Below are 23,719 nucleotides of genomic sequence, written 5' to 3'. Positions count from 1 at the left end.
TGAGAGAGGCAAGAGAGCGTGCTAGAAATAGGAATGAATGGCGAGCGATTGTGACGCAGTTCCGGTAGGCCCTGCTGCTTCCTCCGATGCCTTAGATGACCGTGGAGGTAGCAGCAGTAGGGGATTCAGCATTATGAAGCTTCATCTGTGGTGGATAACGGGGGAGGGTGGGCTGTGGCACCCTAGCAGTACCAGCTGAACTCGGTTGAGTCCCTTGTTAGGCTGGGAGGAACATAGAGAGTAGAGGTCCCCTTTTTTGTTTTTGTTTCATTTGTTGATGTCAGCTACCCCCCAAAATTGGGGGAAGGGCCTTGGTATATGTATGTATGTATGTATGTAAGCTACAACCCTAGTTGGAAAAGCAAGATGCTATAAGGCCAAGGGGTCAAACAAGGAAAAATAGCTCGGTAAGGAAAGGAAATGAGGAAATAAATAAACTATATGAGAAGTAATGAATAAAAAACTTAAGATATTTTAAGATCAGTAGCAATGTTAAAATCGATTTGTCATATAAGCTATAGAGAGTCTAATGTATAATAAGAAATTTGTGTCAATTGTATGGAATAACCAAACTGAAACTACTTTACTCACTACAATTAGTTATATATCATCATTAATATATAGAAATCAACTCTGAAATATTTTGATGTAAATTCTCAAGACTAGAAGTTACTACATATTGCTTTTATTTTATCTGAAATGCCGCAGCTTCCGGAGGCGTATACGCATGGGGTCAAAATGGAGATGGTCAGCTCGGAACAGAGGATCTCGAGGACCGTCATTCGCCTGTTCTTGTCCTTGAAGTCGATATCCCAGTCATTTCTTTGGCAGCGGGGAGTACACATTCAGCTCTTCTTAATGGTAAGTAGAAAGAAGTTCCAATGTTAAGGATGTCCATCCCCTAAATACTTGTTGAGAAGAAAAAAGGGATTTTGACGAAGGAAAAATCTATTTCTGGGGAGAGACCTGTGACGCCCGGTGAAAAGTCCTTCTTTCTACTTTTTCTGATATAAATCTTCCAAATATACCAGAGAAAATCAAAAGCATGGAATGCAGAGGTTACTACCCTCGCGCGAGCACCTCGTGAGTGTCGTGTATAAATCAGGGGCGTGTGAAAACCACTATTCACAGGCTGTCTTCCAATTTGATAACTCCTTCATCAAAGGGAAGGGCCGTAACAAAGACCCCAGAAACCACACTTGTACCAGCCTTAACTTGTGGTCATTATGTTTTAATCATTAAAGTTACTGGCTTCTCGACCTCTGACAAAAAGATGAAAATTTTTTACCCCATTCTCTCCAATTAACTTCCTCTGTGATTTCCAGTATACCTGATTGGTGCCATCTTGGGGCAAACACACCACAGGCCTATTACTGCCAAGAACTTCATATAATCCACGTAGTATAAACGGGCCCTTTCAGCTCCGACGTGATTTAATATTTTTTAAAATGAGTAATATGGTATTAGAATTAGAACAAATTAAAACGTATGACTTTGTCTAGTTTCAAATTAGGTATGTATTAAATTGTTTTGAAAAACAAGGCAGAATAAGTTGATTGATAATAAGAGAGTTAGTATATAGCCAAGTGGCTATTAGCAATGAACAGGCACAGGGACAACAATTGAATTGTTACTAGAGTAGTTGGCTAGTGGTATGTGGTAAGAAAGGGAAACCCTGCTCCTTCTGCTGTCCCAGACTGAATAGGTGCTTTGGTATTTAGGCTGGTGAGTAATAGATTAAAAAAAAGTTCTTAGTTTTATGTCAGTTTTTATGAATTTAATGGTTTGTTTCAGTTGAAATGATGAGCCTTTATATTGCAGGGATTTGAAGTGGTTGCATATCGTATACCATTAAATCCTACCAGATATATAACTATCTGATAAATTTGTTTTCTCTATAGAATTATGCCAAGAATAAAAGATGGTAGATGGATTCCTCCAACAATAAAGTTAGGTTTTTTCTAACATTAATGTAAAGGCAGGAGCTACAAGGCTATCATGAGAACCGTAGTCAAGCCAATTGGTTGCCAGACACTTTTTTCACAAAGAATAGAGATTCTTAATATTCTAGCAGGGCTCTCTGCTTCTGTTAGAATCAGACAAACTTCTCAGAAGTAGTAAGATCAGCTGAAGAAGTCTCTGAGTCTAGAGAGTTAATAGGAGAGTTTCTAGCTTTAAAACTCAATTGAAAGATTGGTAAATAGAAATAAGGAGAATGGCAGGCGTAGTGGAGATCACAGAGATGATAAGAATGTTACGACTGAGATGGTGTTGAGGATGGATGGCAGGGAGGGAGTGAGGAGGTCTTGGGAGGAACCTGTTAAGGGGATAAGATCGAGAGGGGGCAGAGAATTCAGTGGCGAGATAAGGTGAAGGATGATGCAGAGAGAAGAGGATTGATGGAAGAGGATGCCTATGACAGAAGGCTCTGGAGAGGGCACATCAGGCAACCAACCCCTTAATGTAGGGATAACGCTGGGAATGAAGAAGAGGAATGATAGATATGAATCAAAACATTTGGCAGTTGAAGACTTTTAACTGGAATGTATTTTTTGTCACTTATGATAAATTGCAATATTTGGCGTTGATATAACATAAGTACGGTAGTGGTTTCAAAGCGAGTGTGATATGAAACATCACACAGCATTGCTGTATAGCCACGGCCACAGCTACGAGGTTGCGCGGCGGTTGGTAAACTCTTGAGAGGGGAATTATGTTAATCTTCTAACTTGTTCAAATATTAGCCAATAGTACAGATTTGTGTCCGGCAGATGGTCTCTATGCACTTGATAAAAAATCTGTCCCTATACAGTAGTTGTGAAAATACAGTTACCTTGGCCAAAAGATACATTCAAATAAAGATCTAGGTTGAGAAGTTTTTTTGTTGTTGCTAGAGTGTGAAAATAGTTACCTTGACTAAAAGATATATCCATATAAAGATCCAGAGTTATTGTGGTTATGGTGGTAAGTGCCAATTTTTTCAGGGATTTAAGGAAATTTTGGGTTTCAGTTCCAGTTTTATCAGAAAAGATGGTCACTAGAACGTCAGCCAGGCAAGCCCAATTCCCCACTGTGGTGCCCAACCACAGCAGTGGCCTCACCAATAAACGGCTTGAATGTACGGTCCCGGGCTAGGATCGATCTGCTGTCATGCGAATGCTAGGCAGACATATTACCACTTTACTAGCCAGGAGGATATCTAACGTCTGTTTACTGATTAAGTTTTATCTGCGGAAAGCTCCGGCAGAATATTTTTGCATGTAAGGAATATTCTTACAAGACTGCATAGATAAATTAATAGTTTTCAGCTATTTAAGAGTTATTGTGTGATTTAAGTCTCAACTGCTTAGAAAATCATAATTTTCTTGCTCTTTATTTCAGATTTTTTTTTTTTCAATCATCGCTATCTAAGAGTGCTAGGGAGTAATATTTTGAAAGATAGTAATCCCTTAGCTATCATAGATGTTTTATATCTGGAACCCCATTGATATCTTCAAAAACGTGAAGGAGATACAATAAATCTGCTGTATTTTTTCATTATTTTTATCACATTTTTCATATTTTTTGTCTATAAATTTAAGCTTTTATAAACCACCATAACTCTTATACACCTATTGCTGTACTGTATACATTTTTAAGAACTTATTAAGCTAAAACTTACTTTTACTGTAGACACACTGTTACATACAGTATATGTAAAAGAAAAAAAAGTAAAAATGGAACACTTGGCAGTGATAATAAGTAAAATTGATTACAGTAATGATGATTATGATTAATTGTTATGTACAGTACTGAAGTGTGTAACAATGCTTATAGCATTTTGCTTTTCCAACTAGGGTTGTAGCTTAGCATATAATAATAATAATAATAATAATAATAATAATAATGATATGAATTTGTTTTCTTTTAATGCATGGGTAATTAAGAGGAAATTTTGACACACACACACACACACACATATATATATATATATATATATATATATATATATATATATATATATATATATATATATATGTATATATATGTATATATATATATATATGTATATATATATGTATATACTGTATATATATATATATATATATATATATATATATATATATATATATATGTATATATATATATATATATATATATATATATATATATATATATATATATATATATATATATATATGTATATATATATATATATATATATATATATATATATATATACATATATATATATATATATATAATGTATATATATATATATATATATATATATATATATATATATGTATATATATATATATATATATATATATATATATATATACTGTATGTATATATATCATTTACAGATTCTGTGGTAGGATTTCTATCTTCTCTCAGTGAGGAGAAATTTATGGACCACCCAGATCTTAATCTTTATTTATATTCATTGAGCTTTTTGTAAAAACAATTATATTTGATATAATTTATAGTATGTGGAGGGTAAGGAATTCAGAACTTGTGTGTATTGTATAGTATTAATTTAGAAGTTCTAAAATTTAGGAAATGTCTTAATTTATTATTACAAATCTACTCGCTTATCAGAATAGCATGTTTTATAGTGTTTTATTTTTAGTGAGCATGGTACATAAATTGAACATACAACAGTAGGTTGACATCTGAAAATTTTGAATCTATTCCATGCTATATACCAAGGCACTTTCCCCAATTTTGGGGGGTAGCCGACATCAAACAAATAAAAGAAAGGGGACCTTTCCTCTCTACGCCTTTCCCAGCCTGACGAGGTACTCAACCGAGTTCGGCTGGTACTGCTAGGGAGCCGCAGCCCACCCTCCCCCGTTATCCATCTAGAATGCAAAAATCCATTGGTTTCTATGAATGTAATGAAAGTTTGTTTTTAAGAGTATGTTAGAAAGACGCTTTATAATTTAGATTTTTGTTTGGATTTAGTACTAATGCTAATATATTTTTATGAGTCAACCCACATTCCTAATACCCTCTCGCGAGGGCATCTCATTCTTAGAATAAAGATAAATATTAAAACAACTAATTTGCTCCATTCACCACAATAATAGATCTCCATATGGTGAATTTCACCAGCTGTTCGCGTGAATGTTGGGCTGTTTTACTGGTAACACCAAAGCCTTCAGGTTCTTATCAAGAATATCATTAGCACATATTTTTTGTTTACTCGGTCTTTCTTTGCTGTTTTTATGGCCCAATCACTACATGATCTCCTCAGACCATAGCAGTAAGGAAACAATCTACCAGTATTCCTTACCAACACCAAAGTAATGAAAATTTTGAAGGGTACAAGTCTAGGATGATATCTGCTTTTAAATTTTTGTGCTTCTTGAGGCATGGTAGAAATCTGTCAGTTGGGTCTTTTTAACAATGTAAAATAGTTGCTTGAATAACTCGCTGGTGATTCCCAGAAGAACAAATTCCCTATTAAAAACTTAATGACCTAAAATCACAAAACAAAACACCCAATTTGGATTACAGGTAAAAAAAATAGACAACCCGCAGCTGTATTGTACCCAGCCAGTCACTACCTCTCTCATTTACTCTTCTTGAGGCCAGTGTCACATTAGCATGATATTTAAACTATTTCAGTCTTTTTTTTATAGGAAGCTTTAGAATTTTCTCCACGCCAACTTTTTTTCCACATTCCTGTGCTTTTGCATCTTGCATGAGATGGGTCTATTACTTGCATTTTTATGCTTGGTTTTCATGAGAAAATATTGGATATGAGTTGGAGGCAATATATTCTTAGACATTGACCTTGAAAGTACGGTACAGTATTGATAATCAAGTATATGTGTTATTATTATTATTGTCATTATTATTATTGTTATTATTATTATTATTATTATTATTATTATTATTATTATTATTATTATTATTGATTTTGTTATGTTTCATTTGTTGATGTCGGCTACCTCCCAAAATTGGGGGAAGTGCCTTGGTATATGTATGTATGTATGTATGTATTATTATTATTATTATTATTATTATTATTATTATTATTATTATTATTATTATTGTTCTTAATACTAGTGAAGCAACAACTCTAGCTGTAAAAGCAAGGTTCTACAGGACCAAGGGCTCGAACAGGGAAAAATAGCCCCGTAAGGGAAGGAAATAGAGAAATAAATAAACTATAAGAAAAATAATGAATTAAGAATATAAAATGTCTTGGGAATAGTAAGACCTTCTGATGAGCCACCAATTCAACTTCCTGATTAGGAATGTAATTCCACAATCTGGACACAATCTATTCATTTTTGAGAAATTTAGTTATGTAATGATTTCTCAAGTCTCTAAGGGCTCACTGAGGAGTTTTTACTGAAGTATGATGTAAGAATGGAACCACGTTAAGTTAAAGAAGTTAGACAATTAACCCTTTTACCCCCAGGCTATTTGGAAATTTCCAACCCTTAACCCCTAGGGGGTTATTTTTTCCCAGCACATTTTGCAGTATATTTATTTAAATTGCTCTAAAAGCCTTAATTTTTGTCATAGAGAGGTCAGGTTGGTCTCATTCTCTTGGAAAAGGCCTGAATTTTCTCAAAAAAATATAAAAAATATGAAGAAAATTTTTTTTATAGCATTTATTTGCAAGGACGTACCAGTACGTCCATGGGGGTAAAGGGATGGCTTTTGTGAAACGTACCAGTACGTCCTTTTGGGGGTAAAAGGGTTAAGTGTGAAGAGATAATGAAGGAAAAATTCAAGGTAGAAAATGTGGTGGCAGCTTGAGGGCTGGAAAGGACTCGGCAAAGAATTCCTTATTGTCTACAATGAGTTACACAAGGCAGACTGTAAGGTGTACCCCCTACAGGGGGTGTGTGCGGGGATTTTCCATGTCAGGACATTTTTCTGAAATTGTTGATTTAGGCCGATGGTAATTAAAGGTCCATGGAATGTTGCATGTCAAACGGAAGTTGGAGTTTGGTTTGGCGTGTCATTCGGAGGGAGGGACCGTGGAAGAGTTATGGGTGGAGTTTGTGGTTGGTGTGACAATTGGAAGGGTGGGTGGGGAGTGGGGGGGGGGGGGTTGCAAGGGAATAACTTACTTGCGGCATTTGACATTGGAAAGCTTGTCTGGGTTGATGTCTGTGATAGAGCTGCATGTTGATATTTGAACCCTGTTTTTATCTTTAGAATTCATGCAGTTTCTCATTCCTATATCTGTAGATTTATAAAAAGTTTTTATTGCTACCGAAACTAATATATTAAACATGATTTATTATTATTGATGGCACGTCCACAATTATGGGAAACAGGTGAAAAAAACAATAATTTAACTTGTTGGGCAACATTCCAGAGTGAATTTTTTAATGAATAAAGATAAAAGCAGAACAATGGGAAGGAAGTATTCTAATGCGCACACACACACACACACACACACACACACGCACTTATATGTATAGAAGTAAACAAATTGATATGTTTCTAAAAATACTTAAAAGTATACTCTTAAATATGTGAGTGAAGACCATACCAATTCAAGAATTGAAAAATAAACAGCTAAAATATTTTGGGGAAGTATTTTTTTAAAAGGACTGGTGTGACCAGGAGAGAAGTCTGGGTGTGGAAATTGTTAACAGGTAGCTCAGGTGAGAATTGGGAAGGAGAGTGTGAGTGGGGAATGCCAGTAAGCTATTGATTTTCAGTCTCAATTCCTCCCTGTAATTAGAGGGTGTGCTGCAAAGGGGGTGGGGTCTCTCTCTCTCTCTCTCTCTCTCTCTCTCTCTCTCTCTCTCTCTCTCTCTCTCTCTCTCTCAGTATCGTGTTAAGGGTCATTATTCCGAGTTTCTGGTATGGAGATAAGGACAGGTAATGATGGCTTCTTTTATGTCACTTTTTTTTTCTTTTTGTTTTATAAGTACTCTTTTTATCCTTTGATTCCAGTATCATTATTCTTGCATTATGATTTTATCATTATTTCTTGTCCAAGCGCCTTTTCTTTCCTCAATTACACATTTGATAACAGAAAGTAAAATGGCATTTATGTCAATATATTTTATAGCTGTTATTATCATCACAGCAAGGAATGTTTGTTAATGGTTATCGGTCTAGTTTTTAGAAGCGGTATGTTGCATTAGGAATGCTAATGTTAACCCTTTTACCCCCAAAGGACGTACTGGTACGTTTCACAAAACCCATCCCTTTACCCCCATGGACGTACCGGTACGTCCTTGCATAAAAATGCTATAAAAATTTTTGTTTTCATATTTTTGATAATTTTTTGAAAAAATTCAGGCGTTTTCCAAGAGAATGAGACCAACCTGACCTCTCTATGACAAAAATTAAGGCTGTTAGAGGAATTTAAAAAAAATATACTGCAAAATGTGCTGGGAAAAAAATAACCCCTTGGGGGTTAAGGGTTGGAAATTTCCAAAGAGCCTGGGGGTAAAAGGGTTAATCAACAGAAAGGCATTCAGCTCAGCCATCGTAGATCCATACTTCATGAAATTCTTGAGGTAAATTAGCGAATGCTGCAGAGAGGGGCCCTCTCAGCTCGGGCAGAGTGAACGTCTGGGGGTAAATAACCTTTAGTGGACCAGTAGTTACGGAATGGATTTTGTATCAAAGGAAATTTTTTTTGGGGCTTACAGCCATATATTTCTTCTCTTCTTCATATCAACTGGATTGGTTCACAAAAATAGGATATTTAGATAGTCAAATCAAATATAGTTATGATTTTTGTAGTTACTAGCAATGAACGTTTTAGTTTTTTCCGTTGGATTTTAGTTAAAGTTTTGCCTTTCATGATTTCATTAAGCTCTTATTATTTTATTATTGTCTTTTTTTAATATTACATTACAATATCTGTGTTTTTTTATCACTGCTTTATAATATAATGATTAATTTTAAACAGAAATTAATACTGTACTTATTCGTCATGGATACTTAAGCAAATCAACAGTTGCATTGAAATTAAGTACTGTACTATACTGTACAGTTCAATAGTATATTTCACTTTACTCTTAGCCTTACTACCGAATGATGAAGATGTCCATTGACAATCTATTCCTGGAAGACAACTAGAGAAAATTATATATTTTTATTTTGCTGTGAATATGATGCCAGGAATTGGATTGTGTAGTAGTGGATTGGTGATTTCATTGTGATCTCCTTGGTATGTTTGTTTAGTCAAAATTGTTAAGTGAATTTTTGATCAAAAGTTTGAAGAGACTAATGCATTTCATTGAACTCTTGAGGAAATTACAAGTATGTAGTACATGATTTCAAATGAAATTAAGGGTCCGTAGAGGTGCACTTTAGTAGTTTAAAGAGTGTAGTATTGGAAACCAGTGTTGACACTTTTGATCTACCCATATGAAATTTGTTCATGCCAGATCTGTTAAGTCAAATATGGATTATTGCAGAACCAACTCAGCAAAAGCTACTCAAGTTAGCATTAAAAGGTCCGATACAGTGCTGTATTAATTTTAATTGGACCAACTACTGTATATTAAATTCTTTATGCAAGACTTGCATGTTCAAGTGTTGATTTGTCAGACCAAACTTGCAATTAATGTCAGGATGTTATTTTGAGGGCCAATTGTTTGAAAGTTATTCATGTAAAATTTGCAAGGTCAGGCATTGATTAACGTTAAACTATTAATAATTTTTACTCAAGAATTTAGAGGTCAAGCATTGATATTGTTGGATCTATATAGAAGCTGTTTAATCCTAATTTGAATAATCAGGTATGAATTTTTGTTGGACTTGCTTATTAGTTAGATCTTATAAATAATTGGAATTCAATTTCACTTTTATTATTTTGATTATTTGATATGGCAAGTATACATACTTATTTGAATATTTAGTTTTGATTATCATTGTATTAAAGTATATACGTAATGCATTTTTTGCTTCTATGGCTAATGCAGTTGCAGCCAAGTTTTAGATTCTCAGATTTGAGGATTTAGATATTTTTATCAATACTGTCAGCAGTTAAGCATGTGTTTATATCATCTTTTATTGCCCCAATAACCAATCCAGCAATTGATTTTCCTTATGTACAGAGGGTGGTACAGTATTGACGTGATGTTGCATGACGAGTGGTAGCCCTTCCTCCCTTCCTGCAGGACTCTAAGAGACCTGTGGGGATATAGAGCTATTGGGTGGGCAGTGGTGGAGGGAGGTGGGTGGCTGTTGCCTGACTCCTTGGGTATCGGGAGCGTCTCACCTGTTAGATACATTCCACTGACGTTAGTGTCTGTGCGTGAGAGACAGTGAGCGGACATTGACATTGACACGTTTAAAGTTTTCATGTTGCCTGATTGTTTGCTTGGGGATGTACCATGTTGTTTATTCATAACTGAGGTTAAGAGGATAACATTTTATCATGAGGTATGTGTTGAATTTACCATTTGATTGTAAGAGAGTTTATGAATTGTTTGGCATTCCATGAAGTAAATAAGAAGAAAGCTGCATGGTGAAGTAGCAGATGGGCATTGCTGTCTAAATCATGATATGTATAGTAATTTACTTGTTGATATAAAAGGATAAACAAATAGACTCCTATTCAAAGATAAAAGACTTTAAAAACAGAGTTGTGTAATGTTTTTATGGTACCAAATTAAGGAAGATGAATATAAGAATAACAAACACATATCAGAACCACTTAATGTGTTTTTGGAATCATAAAAGAAGGCAGAGGATTCTACATTATATAAATAATTATTATTTTGTTCAAATCGGAAGACACTCCTGTTCGTGGCTTTAATTTTAGTTTAGTGTCGCCCATCAGTTATTAGTTTCGGTTAGTTTAAATGATGTACTTTACAGTTTTGACAGTAAGTGAAAAGTAGATGATGAATCCTTTGTGTCCTTTTTAACTTTATTTATTTCATTTGTCTTTTGTTGTTATTTATTGTTTACGATTTCTTCTTTACCTTTTTCTTTTTATCCATATTAGGCCTCTATTTGAATCCTAGGGCTTTTAGCATTCTACTTTTCTAACTATGGTTGAAACTGGTTTTTTATCATATCAATAGTATATATTGATATTAATATTGTTATTAATAATAATAATAATAATAATAATAATAATAATAATAATAATAATACTAATAATAATAATAATAATATAATAGTAAATCATGAGAGAGAGAGAGAGAGAGAGAGAGAGAGAGAGAGAGAGAGAGAGAGAGAGAGAGAGAGAGAGAGAGAGAGAGAGAGAGAGAGAGAGAGAGAGAGAGAGAGCGAGTGTGTGTGTGTCTCTCTCTCTCTGTCTTACATTAGGTGATTAAATGACTGAGGAATGTGAGTAATGCTCTTGGTATATATACAGCAGATAGCTTTAGTAGAACATTAAACAATAGTGACAAGCATTGTGGACATTGGTGTCAGTTGGTAAACAGAAAGACACTTAATACAAAGAGATGAATTGATTGGTTATATAACTTAGAAGTCAGTGGCTCTCAAAAGGGGTGATGGGATGGAAGGCAGGATTGGTATGTTGAAGAGAGGGCTCAGATTAATTGTTTGCCAGTATCACTTATATTATTCATATGTTTTTGACTTCCATTCAGCACTTCATGCTATCGTTCTGCCACTATTGTTGGTATTTCGTTGATGTATTGTTTGTTCTGTTTTGTTTTTATCTTTATTTTTTTTTGTAATTTTTTTTTTTTAAAGTTAAGGTGCTGAAGACATTCTTTTGTTGTGCAAACTGAGATGATTTGATAATTTCATTGAAGGACCATATTTACAAGAAGTTTGGTACCAGATTTGTGAGATAAGATTTTGGAATATATTTTCCATGCATCAAATTAAAGTATTTATGAGTTGTCTTGCCTAAGATACAAAAGAATCTGTCTTTGATATCTGCCTCATAGTCATTCCCCTCAACCAAATTCCCTTGGTAGACAAGTTCATGTGCTCCAGTTACATCTTTCCTAGGAAGAGTTTCGTCACTCGACTTGGTAAAAAATTTCCAGAGTTATTGATTCACTGCATTCACATTACTTTGTTATACGCGAAGTTCTAAAACATTAGACTGTGGAGTACTGAAGTGATTTTCAGATTTAGATGGGGTTTCAGGTACAATATGCTTAGGATTTATAAAAATCTCCCTGAAATCTTTCAGCTAACAGGTCTCTAGACATACTTTACTGTACTTCAGAATCCAGCTTACAGGTCTCTAGACATACTTTACTGTACTTCAGAATCCAGCTAACAGGTCTCTAGACATACTTTACTGTACTTCAGAATCCAGATATACAGTACTGCTCTTCAGAATCCGGACATACTGTACTGTACTCCAGAATCCAGACATACTGTACTGTACTCCAGAATCCAGACATACTGTTCTGTACTCCAGAATCCAGACATACTGTTCTGTACTCCAGAATCCAAACATATTGTACAGTTCTTCAGGATCCAGACATACTTTACTACACAATCCAGACATATTTTACTATACTGTACTTCATAATCCAGCCATATTATACAGTTCTTCAGAATACATACTGTACTATACTTCAGAATCTAGCCATATTGTACAGTTCTTCAGAATCCAGACATACTGTACTCCAGAATCCAGACATATTTTACTATACGGCACTTTAGAATCCAGCCATATTGTACAGTTCTTCAGAATACAAATTGTACTATACTTCAGAATCCAGCCATATTTTACAGTTCTTCAAAATCCAGACATACTGTACTCCAAAATCCAGACATATTTTACTATACTGTACTTCAGAATCCAGCCATATTGTACAGTTCTTTAGAATCTAGACGTACTGTACTCCAGAATCCAGACATATTGTACTATACAGTACTTAAGAATCCAGACATATTGTACAGTTCTTCAGAACCTAGACATCTTGTACTCCAGAATCAAGACATATTTTACTATACTTACTTCAGAATCCAGCCATATTGTACAGTTCTTTAGAATCTAGATGTACTGTACTCCAGAATCCAGACATATTTTACAGTTCTTCAGAACCTAGACATCTTGTACTCCAGAATCAAGACATGTACTGTACTACAGTATTAAAAAAAAAAACCTTACTGGGCAAGGAAGATATTTAGGCTTCATGCTCCATGTGTGTATCCTATGCCGTAACCAGAGAGAGGGATCCAATGAGTACCGTTTGGTCAGTCAAAGGATCCAGTAACACACTAGCGGTATTATCTCAACGGGTGGCTGGTCCCCTGGCCAACAACTACCTTATCCATTAACCCTTTTACCCCCAAAGGACGTACTGGTACGTTTCACAAAACTCATCCCCTTACCCCCATGGACGTACCGGTACGTCCTTGCAAAAAACTGCTATTTACACTTTTTTTTTCATATTTTTGATAATTTTTTGAGAAACTTCAGGCATTTTCCAAGAGAATGAGACCAACCTGACCTCTCTATGACCAAAATTAAGGCTGTTAGAGCAATTTAAAAAAATATACTGCAAAATATGCTTGAAAAAAAATAACCCCTGGGGGTTAAGGGTTGGAAATTTCCAAATAGCCTTGGGGTAAAAGGGTTAACAAGAACCCTGTTCTAGAGTTTTACAAGAAAGTCTTTGGAGACCACACAGCACATCCCCAAAAATTATCATAAATATGCTGAGGGACATATTGCTGAAGATAGAAGATAATGTTATTTTGTTTCTAGCAAAGTGGCATAAGAAGCCCTGTCAAGACCTGGCTTTGAAAAACTTTAGGCCTTTACATGACTGTTATTGACTATGTGGTACTGCAGGTGAAGTTACTTGTCTAAGCAATGCCCAAACAACCTTTGTCAATCATGCTATATACCCAGAAAGTTATTAGCAAGAATGGATTTGAATGGTTCGTATTTATGGAACAATAAAAACTTACTATTTTTGGGGTACTTGAAATATCTCTCCATTAACTCTTTAACCCCCAGGCTATTTGGAAATTTCCAACCCTTAACCCCCAGGGGGTTATTTTTAACCCAGCACATTTTGCAGAATATTTTTTTTTAAATTGCTCTAACAGCCTTAATTTTTTTCATAGAGAGGTCAGGTTGGTATCATTCTCTTGGAAAATGCCTGAAGTTTCTCAAACAATTATAAAAAATATGCAAAAATAAATGTAAATAGAAGTTTTTTTTGCAAGGACGTACCGGTACGTCCATGGTGGTAAGGGGATGAGTTTTGTGAAACGTACCAGTACGTCCTTTGGGGATAAAAGGGTTAATAAGAGATCTGCTTTTTTTACTTGAATACAAAGAAGCTTTTCATGAAACCTTTACTGTCTAGTACTTAAGTAGCACTAATTACTCGCTACAGGTCCTCAACTTAGAAACTTAATTGGTTCCAAGAAGCTGTTTGTAAGTAGAATTGTTTGCAAGTCCAATTTTGTTAAATTTTGACCTAGGGTAGACCTAACCTGAATTCCATGCCTATGATTTCCAACTACAAAAGTCAACAAGGACAGTAGTCAGATTTCGTATGAAATAGATATTAGGTTATTACAAATGTTGTTTTGCTTACTGTATTAAATTGTATAATATTGTTTTATTACAGTACAGTATTTCTTTATCTTATCTATGTTATTTTCAATTTGATTTGTGTTTGTATCTGCAAAGGTTTGTAAGTCAAATTTCAATAAGTTGAGGCCCTTCTGTATTGTACGACGGCTCTTTCAGAGAATGGTGATGTCTACATTTGGGGCGGAAATAGCGAGGGTCAGCTTGGATTAGATGTCATTAGACAGCTGACGCCAAAATTGCTTGTGCTTAAAGAATCGGTAGTTAGCCTTGCCTGCGGATACTACCACACTGTTGTTGCAACTGGTGAGTGGTCGTATATTATTGTCTTAATTTCAATTTATTTATTTCAGAATATTACCCTATTAATAATTTTTCATCTGCATAGTTAAATATACATACATACATACATATACCAAAGCACTTCCCCCAATTTTGGGGGGTAGCCGACATCAACAATGAAACAAAAACAAAAAAGGGGACCTCTACTCTCTACGTTCCTGTGGCAATATAGAGGTGTGTAACATTTTAATGGGCAATGGTTTTTCATAGTAATTTTACTAGGTTTTGTTATCTAAATTATGGTTTAAACATTTATATATCTGTTTATTTTTACTTTTTAATTATTAAAGGAATTTTATTTTTTAATTAGATGGAATTTTATGCTTTTACTGAGCAGACTTACAAAGGTCTTGTTTCATGATTCTAATTCTTTCATCTCATTGGTTTTATTTTTCATTTCTCTAGTTAACTCTTTACTTATGAATCTTTTGCCATACTGGGTTACTTTCACTATTGGGCTTACAGTATCCTGCATTTTCATTGTTAATAATAATGATTATAATAGTGAGGGATACCAATAGAAGTTTGTAAAATTTCAGTATTATTTGAAAAGATTTTTCTGTATTGTACTTGTTTATTCTCCATTCTACTTAACATTGATCCTATTTTATGCATTAATAGCAAAAAGTGTTTAAAAAATATGTAAAGTAAACTGCTTTAGATATATTCTAGACTGATCACTATAAATTCTATAATTCTATTCTTTTATAGAATCAGGTCGGGCTTATGCATGGGGCGATAGTGCCAACGGAAGACTCGGACTATCAGAAAAAGATCAACCTTTCCATCGTCATCCTCAAGAGGTTCGCATACCAGAGAAAGTTGTTGATGTTGCCGCTGGGAGTGGACATACACTCTTCTTAACAGGTTAGTGTTTTGCAAATGTGTGGAACACCGACATCACAATGTATTTTTATGGTGGACAATTCTCATTCGTAACCATTCCTGCCTTTGTTTATTCACTATTCAAATATCATTTTACTAAAGCTTGTCCGTTTGAGATTGGACAAGCCCTTTATGAGGCTAAATCTCGGAAAATCCCATCTTGGCAATAAATATCTAGTCGCAACTTCTTGATGAATAATTTGATTAAATTTTGTCTTTTTAATTCACTCATTTGCGTGCTTTAAATTATTGTCGACCCGCGCTCCAGATTGATTTATTGTGATTTGAGGTTATTTTATACAGATTAATAATTTACAGTAGATGTCTTCTTTTGTAAGTACTATGAAAGGGATTTTGACGAAGGAAAATCTATTTCTGGGCGAGAGACCCGTGCCGCCCAGTGAAATGCTCCTTTAACATAATTTCTAAGGTAAAAACTGCTTAGTTTTTACCTTAGAAATGATGTTAAAGGAGCATTTCACTGGGCGGCACGAGTCGGAGCCCAGAAATACCTGTAAGGGCAGTTCAAGAGATTTATTGTTCGGCGATCATGAGCGTTATCTTTCCGTCATGGCAGGGGCAGGATTGTGATTTGAATAATTGTGAGGAATGTTATATGCCAATAGTTTCTCTCATAAAGTGATATGTATGGCTGATAGATGATCATTTAAAATGAGTTCCAAAGGTGATGGGAGATTTCTAGTCATTTAGGCAACATCATTCAATGTTATCAATGTTCGGAAGTAGAGAAGTTTGAAGTTAGAATGTATAGTTGTTATATGTGGAACTACCGTTGGTTTCCTTGGTTTTGTCGTACATCTTCATGTCCGTATAGTTTTTGAAGACCAATTGCACTGTATTCATGTTATTTTTTAATTTTACACATTTTTTTATGCTGTATTTCAATAATTATGTACAGTAGTCATTAATTCGAAATTTTTGGTACCATCATTTTAAGGTGAGTTGAATTATGTGCTAGAGAAATATTTGTGATAATAGAACTGATAAGAAGTTATAATGATTTATCATTATACGCACAAACTTGAACATGCAGGGCAAGAGCTTGGTAATGGAGGTTCCACATTTTTTTTTTTTTTTTTTTAAAGAAAAAGTAACACAATAAAAGAGTTAAACCCAGCACAAAATCTAAACATTGTACAGTACTTGAATACCCGTAATTTACTAAATGTTAAATTGTTTTAATGTAATTAAAATAGCATCTACTGTACTACGATCCAATATACAGTGTTCAGTAGTGATTATATCTGATGTATTGCACCTCTATGTTCATCATCATAAAGATTTGCTTTTAAAAGGACACTCAATACTTAGCTGTTAGACTTTCCTCGCAAGAAGGAACATTTTGCCCGTAGACTGTCCGCGCAAGAGATAACATTGGTGTGATGCATTAATTGTTTGATATTTCTGTTTTATGTTATTCAGGAACGTCTTTTTACTTTTCTTTCACCTGCACAGTGTGTTGATCATCGGCACCTGTTTGCCCACAGGATAAGGTATGTGCCACATCTTGGAACGAATGATTGTTGTAGGCATGTTATGTTGGTTCCTTAAAATGTGCTCACTCACATACAGAAATTGAAATTTGGTGATGGTGTCTTAACACTTAAATACCAGGCAGCTCTTCTAGGAGGACACTCCAAAATCAAACCACTGTTCTCTAGTCTTGGGTAGTGCCATAGCCTCTGTACCATGGTCTTCCACTGTCTTGGTGTAGAGATTTCTTGCTTGAGGGTACACTCGGGATACTGTTCTATCTTATTTCTCTTCCTCTTGATTTTTTAAAGTTTTTATAGTTTATATAGGAAATGTTTATTTTATTGTTGTTACTGTTCTTAAAATATTTCTTTATTGGTAATTACTTCTCTAGTAGTTTATTTATTTCCTTTTCTCACTTGGCTCTTCTCCCTGTTGGAGCCCTTGGGCTTGTAGCATCCTGCTTTTCCAACTAGGGTTGTAGCTTAGCAAGTAATAATATTAATTATAATAATGATAATAATAATAATAATAATAATAAGAAGAAGAAATTTTAAATAGGGTGTTTCCGAAGATATTGACCCTCTAAACAAAACAATTATGTTTATATTATGAACACAGAAATACTAACTAATACTCAACTATCGCATCCCGATGTCAAATGGGTCAAGAATCCTGGTCTATAGACAGTAAAGAAACTTAGCCGTGTGGTATTTAAGAGTTAAACCATAACCATTTAAGCTTATTTGTCAAACATTTCTGTAATGGCATGATGAGGTAAGTTTAAATGAATCTTAGTATGTGAAGTATGTGCTACGATGAACTAGTGCTATGTACAATATGCTTGTCTTTTTAGTAAGACCCAATTTTATTTGAACAAATAGTGCCTTTAGCTTAGTTAAGTTAGTAAAAAGTTTAAATACATTATTAAATTATGTCATGAACATAATTTATAAAAATTTTCTTTTAAGGTGACAAATATACTCACAAACAGACCTTCCATAAACTAAATATTAAAGAACTGCTTGTTAGTCTTTATTCTTTTTATTAAACCTTTGAGCATCATTTAACATATTCTACATTTGTTTATTTCTACTCCATTTGGCTTGCAGGTTGTATTTTTCATCCACTTATTTCTTGTATTATTCTTTCTTATGATTAATTAACAAAATATGTAAAATTTCATATCAATGGAAATGAAATTTACTCAGCTATGCAATAAAAAAAAAATTGTAAATTCTAATTTTTAATTGTGTTTTTGTTAAGTAAAATTTTCCCCAAAGATTGCCTAGGTCTCGAGTTGAATGAGTTCCAAATATTTTGTAGAGTGGTTGGTGCTCAAAGGGTTAAAATAACAATTATAAACTAAAAGAAATAAAAAAACTCTACCTTTAACAAAATCTCCTCTAAGAGATTTCTAAAACTATGCTTTACCGTGTCTTAATGCTAACCCATTCATTTGACTATTTAGTTAGAAATATTTGTTCCTTGTATGAAAATAGTCTGGAAACATGTTTAAGAATACAGTATTATCAATTTGCTACTTTTGCCAAGCCTTCGTGCAATTTATCACTCAATTGCTAATACAGTACTAATACCTTATTTAGTAGTCAGTCAGATAAAATTAATCAATAAATGAATTTGTAAGTTTAACAGTGACCACAAATGAAAGGTTTGGTGGAGACATCAACTACTTAATTTGGACTATATCATTCAACAAGAAATTATTGTAGCTTATTGGAAACGTCCTTGCCTGGGGATCAGCCGAACGGGATTCAAGACCCACTTGAGCTCAGTAGTTTCTTGTAGTGCCTACAACCTCACTATTCATGTGAGCTAAGGATTGGGTGTTTGGAGGAACCTATAGGTCTACCTGCTGAGTCATCAGCAGCCATTGCCTCCCCCACCCCTGTTCCTAGCTTGGCTGGAGAGGGGCTTTGGTATTGATCATATGTATTGGTCAGTCTCTAGGGCATTGTCCTACTAGTTAGGGTATTGCCACTGTCCCTTACCTCTATCATTCATGAGTGGCCTTTAAACCTTATACCTTTAAATTTTCCATTGCATGTTTTATTACCAAGTACTGGTGTCATTCATAAGTAGCCTTATACCTTTAAATTCTCCATTGCATATTTTATTACCAAATACTGGTGGTATTTTAGGTTCATATCATAGAACTTTTAGTTGACTTCCCAGTCTGTGAATGATAGGCGATTTTAAGTTGCTTGCAGGCTTTGCTTTTAATAACATTAGGTTACTTATGAAATGCATAAGAATTGGTTTAAGCATTTTTTAGATATAGTAGTGTACCATACATAGGTCTTCATTTCATGTCATTCCTTTGTGGAGTGACCTGTTTCATAAACATGCTAGATATTTTAGACTGGCCTTTACTAGAAAGAGTTCTGCAACTTTTTCTTTATTAGGAATATTACATTTTGAACTAAATTACCTGGACAATATTTTCTTCCATTTAACAATATTTGTGCTATTTTTCAAATAAAGGTTATGCATGCTTCATTATATTATTCTCTTTCCACCATAACTGATATTACAGTCTTATCGTGTTATTGAGTTAAAGTATAGTTTTTTACTACATTGTTTATAACTAAACTCTCATACCATACAAAGCTGTACAGTAATCCCTCAGTTATTGCGTGTGTAACATTACAGGGTCCTCCCGCAATAGTTTCAAAACAACAAAGCAGATATCTACAGTACTGTATATTTATTCCATCAATTTTAAAAGATTTCATTTTTTTTTAATTTTTTTTGTAAATTAAAGCTTTTGTAAACCATTCTCTTACTCTTATTAATTCGTCATAAACTCGTAAAACACATATAAAGCTAAAACATTCTTTTACTGTGACACATCCTTACATATACGTACGGTAAGAGAAAAAATTTAAAATCTGAACACTCATTAACGTTTAATAAACTATTTTTCCATTTACTATTGTCTAAAAGTAGATCTGTATTTGAAATATACAGTATTTTGACATACTGTATTAATATCGTTTTATGAAACGAAAACAGCGAATACATGTCTTTTCCAGTGTTCACGTTTATAAGATGATTAAAAATACTGTGCTGTACTGTTCAAATAATCTGATTTAAGACAAACACCTGAAAGATTTTATATCCCATACTAAAAAAGAATTGTTACTCAAACTATCATTTTTATTTTACCATATAAAGGTATGTAAGTTTAGGGGTCGCACAATATGTGAGATTGTAAGTTACGCGAATATACTGTATACGGTATTACAATAATTTACTTTATTGATTTTAGGCCAAATACGGAAAATTTTTAATCAAAGAGTAATTAAAACATGAAAACTATAAAACTTTATCGGCCCTCAGTTATCCATAATATAAAGAGGTGTCTGAGATATAGATTTACATAAAATATGTTTATAAATCGCTTTGCACAGTTAATCGCGATATGACGAGGGATTACTGTATATGATGCCATTTAGAGTATTTGCTTGCTAAGAAGTATAGCTAATTTTGAGTTTTTTTGTTTGCCATTGTATAATCGATCATCATGCCAAAATGGCTTTTTCTTAGGCTTTTCAATTTTTAACACCTTTGAGGAACCATGGATTCTACATAGAAAGGCTAAGAAATAATAGTAATTAGGTGATAAATTTCTAGAGAGTGGTGGTGTCTTTTCGTGTGGTCTCGGAACTAGTGGACAGCTGGGTCAAGGAGGAGCAGAGCTTGAGAGCCTGACGCCGCAGCCGGTAGTGGAGACAAGTACTCATGCCATTGTGTCTATTGCAACTGGTGATAATCATTCCTGTGCTGTTACTGGTGAGTCGGCTAATGTTTAACCTTAAGATTTCTTTATTTAATCACACAGTATTTTTTGTGTACAGTAATGTTCTTTAGTGATAAGCAGATTAAAGCTAATCTGAAGGGCATTTTAATTCTAAAGTGATCTCACATCTAAGGACAATAGATATCATGATACTTATGCGTTATGCTGATTACTCATAAATAATTATTTGAGCAACATTTTTCACACGGTATTTTCTATATAATGTTCTTTAGTGATAAGCAGATTAAAGCTAAGCTGAAGGGCATTTTAATTCTAAAGTGATCTCACATCTAAGGGCAATAAATATCATGATACTTAGGCGTTACGCTGATTACTCGTAAATAATTGTTCGAGCAACATTTTCTGCATGCATTCATAAATCATATGGAATGTACTACAATGGAAAGGATTTAAGATTACTTCACCGGGAATAATTAGCTATAATTAGTTTTAAAGTATATCCAGCTTTATAGATGATATCGCACATTTTTTATGAAGCCACTGTATTGTTGGATGTATGTACTCTACATATATTGTTTTTTTCAATATTAAACTTACCCGATAATCATGTAGCTGTCAACTCCGTTGCCCGACAGAATTCTACGGGAGGGATACGCCAGCTATCACAATACTAGAAGGGGGTGTACTCACCAGCGCCACCTGTGGCCAGGTACTACAGTACTTCTTGTTGACACCTCCTCAATTTTTCCTCTGTCGTGCTTCCGGCAAGACGTTCTGGGATACGCTTATGATCTTGGAGTATTTTCACGGCTTTTGGTGAAGTATTTCTCTCAGATTTCGGCTGTCGCTTTACTGGAAAACTTCTATATTAGCTTAGATAGCTATTATTTAGTTCTGATTAATGGTTAACGATCTTTTTGCTTGATTTGGAATCCCCACTTGGCTAACTCTTTGATTCAAGATGTCTGACATTTCACAAGCCCCACCCCATAGACGATGTAGGTCTTGTAATAGGCGTATTCCGAAGGCCTCGGTAGATCCTCACACCGCTTGTTCTGACTGTAGGGAAACTCCCTGTCAGTTGGAAGATCGATGTGAGGAATGCGCCGGACTTTCGGAACTTGATTTTGTCCGATTTCTTAAGTATTCAACCAAGTTAGAGAGAGAGAGAGTTAGGAGAAGTTCTTCTCGCTCTTCACTTTTTTCCTCACCTCATGATCCCCTACCTTTTCCTCCCCCTGTAGTGGCTACCCCCGAACCTACTATTTGCCCTCAACCTGATATGTCTGTTGTTTTGCGTGCCATTCAGGCTTTAGGTGACAAAGTGGAGTCGGTGGTTAGTGATCATAAGTCTCTTATGGCCGAAGTCAAGGAACTTAAGGTCAAGAGTGCAGTGGGTGGTGATAGTGCCAGTGCTGTGACGAGTGCTAGTGTCAGTGCAGTGCCAAGTGCTAGTGTCAGTGTCAGTGTGGTGCGTGAGGGTACTTCTGTGCGTGCCAGTCGTCCTCCCAGTCCGGGACCTCTTGCAAGCTCCCAAGCCCAGGGGAGAAGCAATGTCGAAGGGCAAAAGGGTTCGGCAGGCCTTGATCGGCGCACAGAAGTATCCTCGGTGGTTGCGGGCGTGTCTTCCAGAGACCGTCACTCCCACCCGCAGACGATTGAGCCCGTCTTTTGCTCGTCTGCTGAAGAATTGTCAGGGAGGAAACGTTGGACTCAGGTCTCAAGACCTCTCAAACGCAGAGTCCAAACCTCAAGAGCTCTACAACCTGGCTGCAGTCATTGGATCAGCTCTGACTCGCCGCAGTCATCAGTTGAAGGCACTCCTCCTAAGAGGAGTAAGGTGCTGCCGCAACAGATCTCTTCTGTTAAGGCTTTGCCTCAGCAGACCTTAGTGTCTGCCGACCCCAAGTTGACTCTACTGCAGTCCATGCAGTCACAACTTGCGGTCTTGATGCGTGAGTGTCAGGCTGAGAAGGTTACACCTCCTCCTGCGATCGCTCCGCCTAACCGCAGTCCTGCCTGCCAGGCGTACGATGTTGAGGCTCCTCAGGATACCTTACCACGTTCTGAGTTTCCAGTTTCCGGTGGTGTGCAGCTACCTCCGCCTTCCTTAAGGCAACCTCAGCAATGGGAACAGGAAGCTTATACCTTACTTCCTCCGCTTCCACTTGCGGTTCCACCAGTGAGGCAACACTCTCTTGAGGTACAACAACCTCTCCCATCCATGAGGCAGACACCTCAGCTCTCGCTGCAGCGACCTCAACACCTTAGCCTTGCGCCTCAGGAACCTCAACTCGCGAGACAAGTTATGCGTTCTGCGCAGCCTCTACCCCAACTCTTGCAGCTCACACCTCAGGAACCTCAACTCGTTCCTCAGGAACTTGCTACTGCGCATCCGCTCACCTTACAGCAAGCGCAACCCTTGAGGCAAGCCACTCATGCCAGGACTCAGCCTCCTCCACCCATGCGCCTATCTTCTGCTACTGCTTTTGACCAGCCTTTGCAACCTGAGCCTCAGGTGTTCCCTCAACAGAGACTTGAGGAGGAAACCACAAGCGTTTTTGCTCCAGCCCGTGCAGATTCTGCTGTTCAGCATACCTTACCTCTCACTTCGCTACACTCTGGTGATGAGGTTTCTGATGATGAGGCTGCACACCTGGACCCCTCATCAGACGTGGATGAATCCAAGTCTTCTCCGCCTCCTATTGACTTTCGCAAGGTCTTGGCTCTTT

At 35.6% G+C, this 23,719-nt stretch overlaps 1 protein-coding gene across 2 annotated transcripts in view; it reads left to right on the top strand.

Moving 5' to 3' along the window:
- Window positions 1-23,719, top strand: part of LOC137637877 (X-linked retinitis pigmentosa GTPase regulator-like) — a 49,703-nt gene that overhangs the window by 6,866 nt on the left and 19,118 nt on the right. For both annotated transcript variants that reach the window (XM_068369987.1, XM_068369986.1), the window contains exons 5-8: window positions 709-861; window positions 14,642-14,788; window positions 15,536-15,691; window positions 20,861-21,019. In XM_068369987.1, coding sequence (XP_068226088.1) covers window positions 709-861; window positions 14,642-14,788; window positions 15,536-15,691; window positions 20,861-21,019 — 615 coding nt within the window. The remainder of the gene's footprint in view (window positions 1-708; window positions 862-14,641; window positions 14,789-15,535; window positions 15,692-20,860; window positions 21,020-23,719) is intronic.

The sequence above is a fragment of the Palaemon carinicauda genome, chromosome 3 (assembly GCF_036898095.1).
Source record: "Palaemon carinicauda isolate YSFRI2023 chromosome 3, ASM3689809v2, whole genome shotgun sequence".
Taxonomy (NCBI): Eukaryota; Metazoa; Arthropoda; class Malacostraca; order Decapoda; family Palaemonidae; genus Palaemon; species Palaemon carinicauda.
The sequence above is the reverse complement of the archived record's forward strand: the minus strand, read 5'-3'. Positions and strand labels throughout refer to the sequence as shown.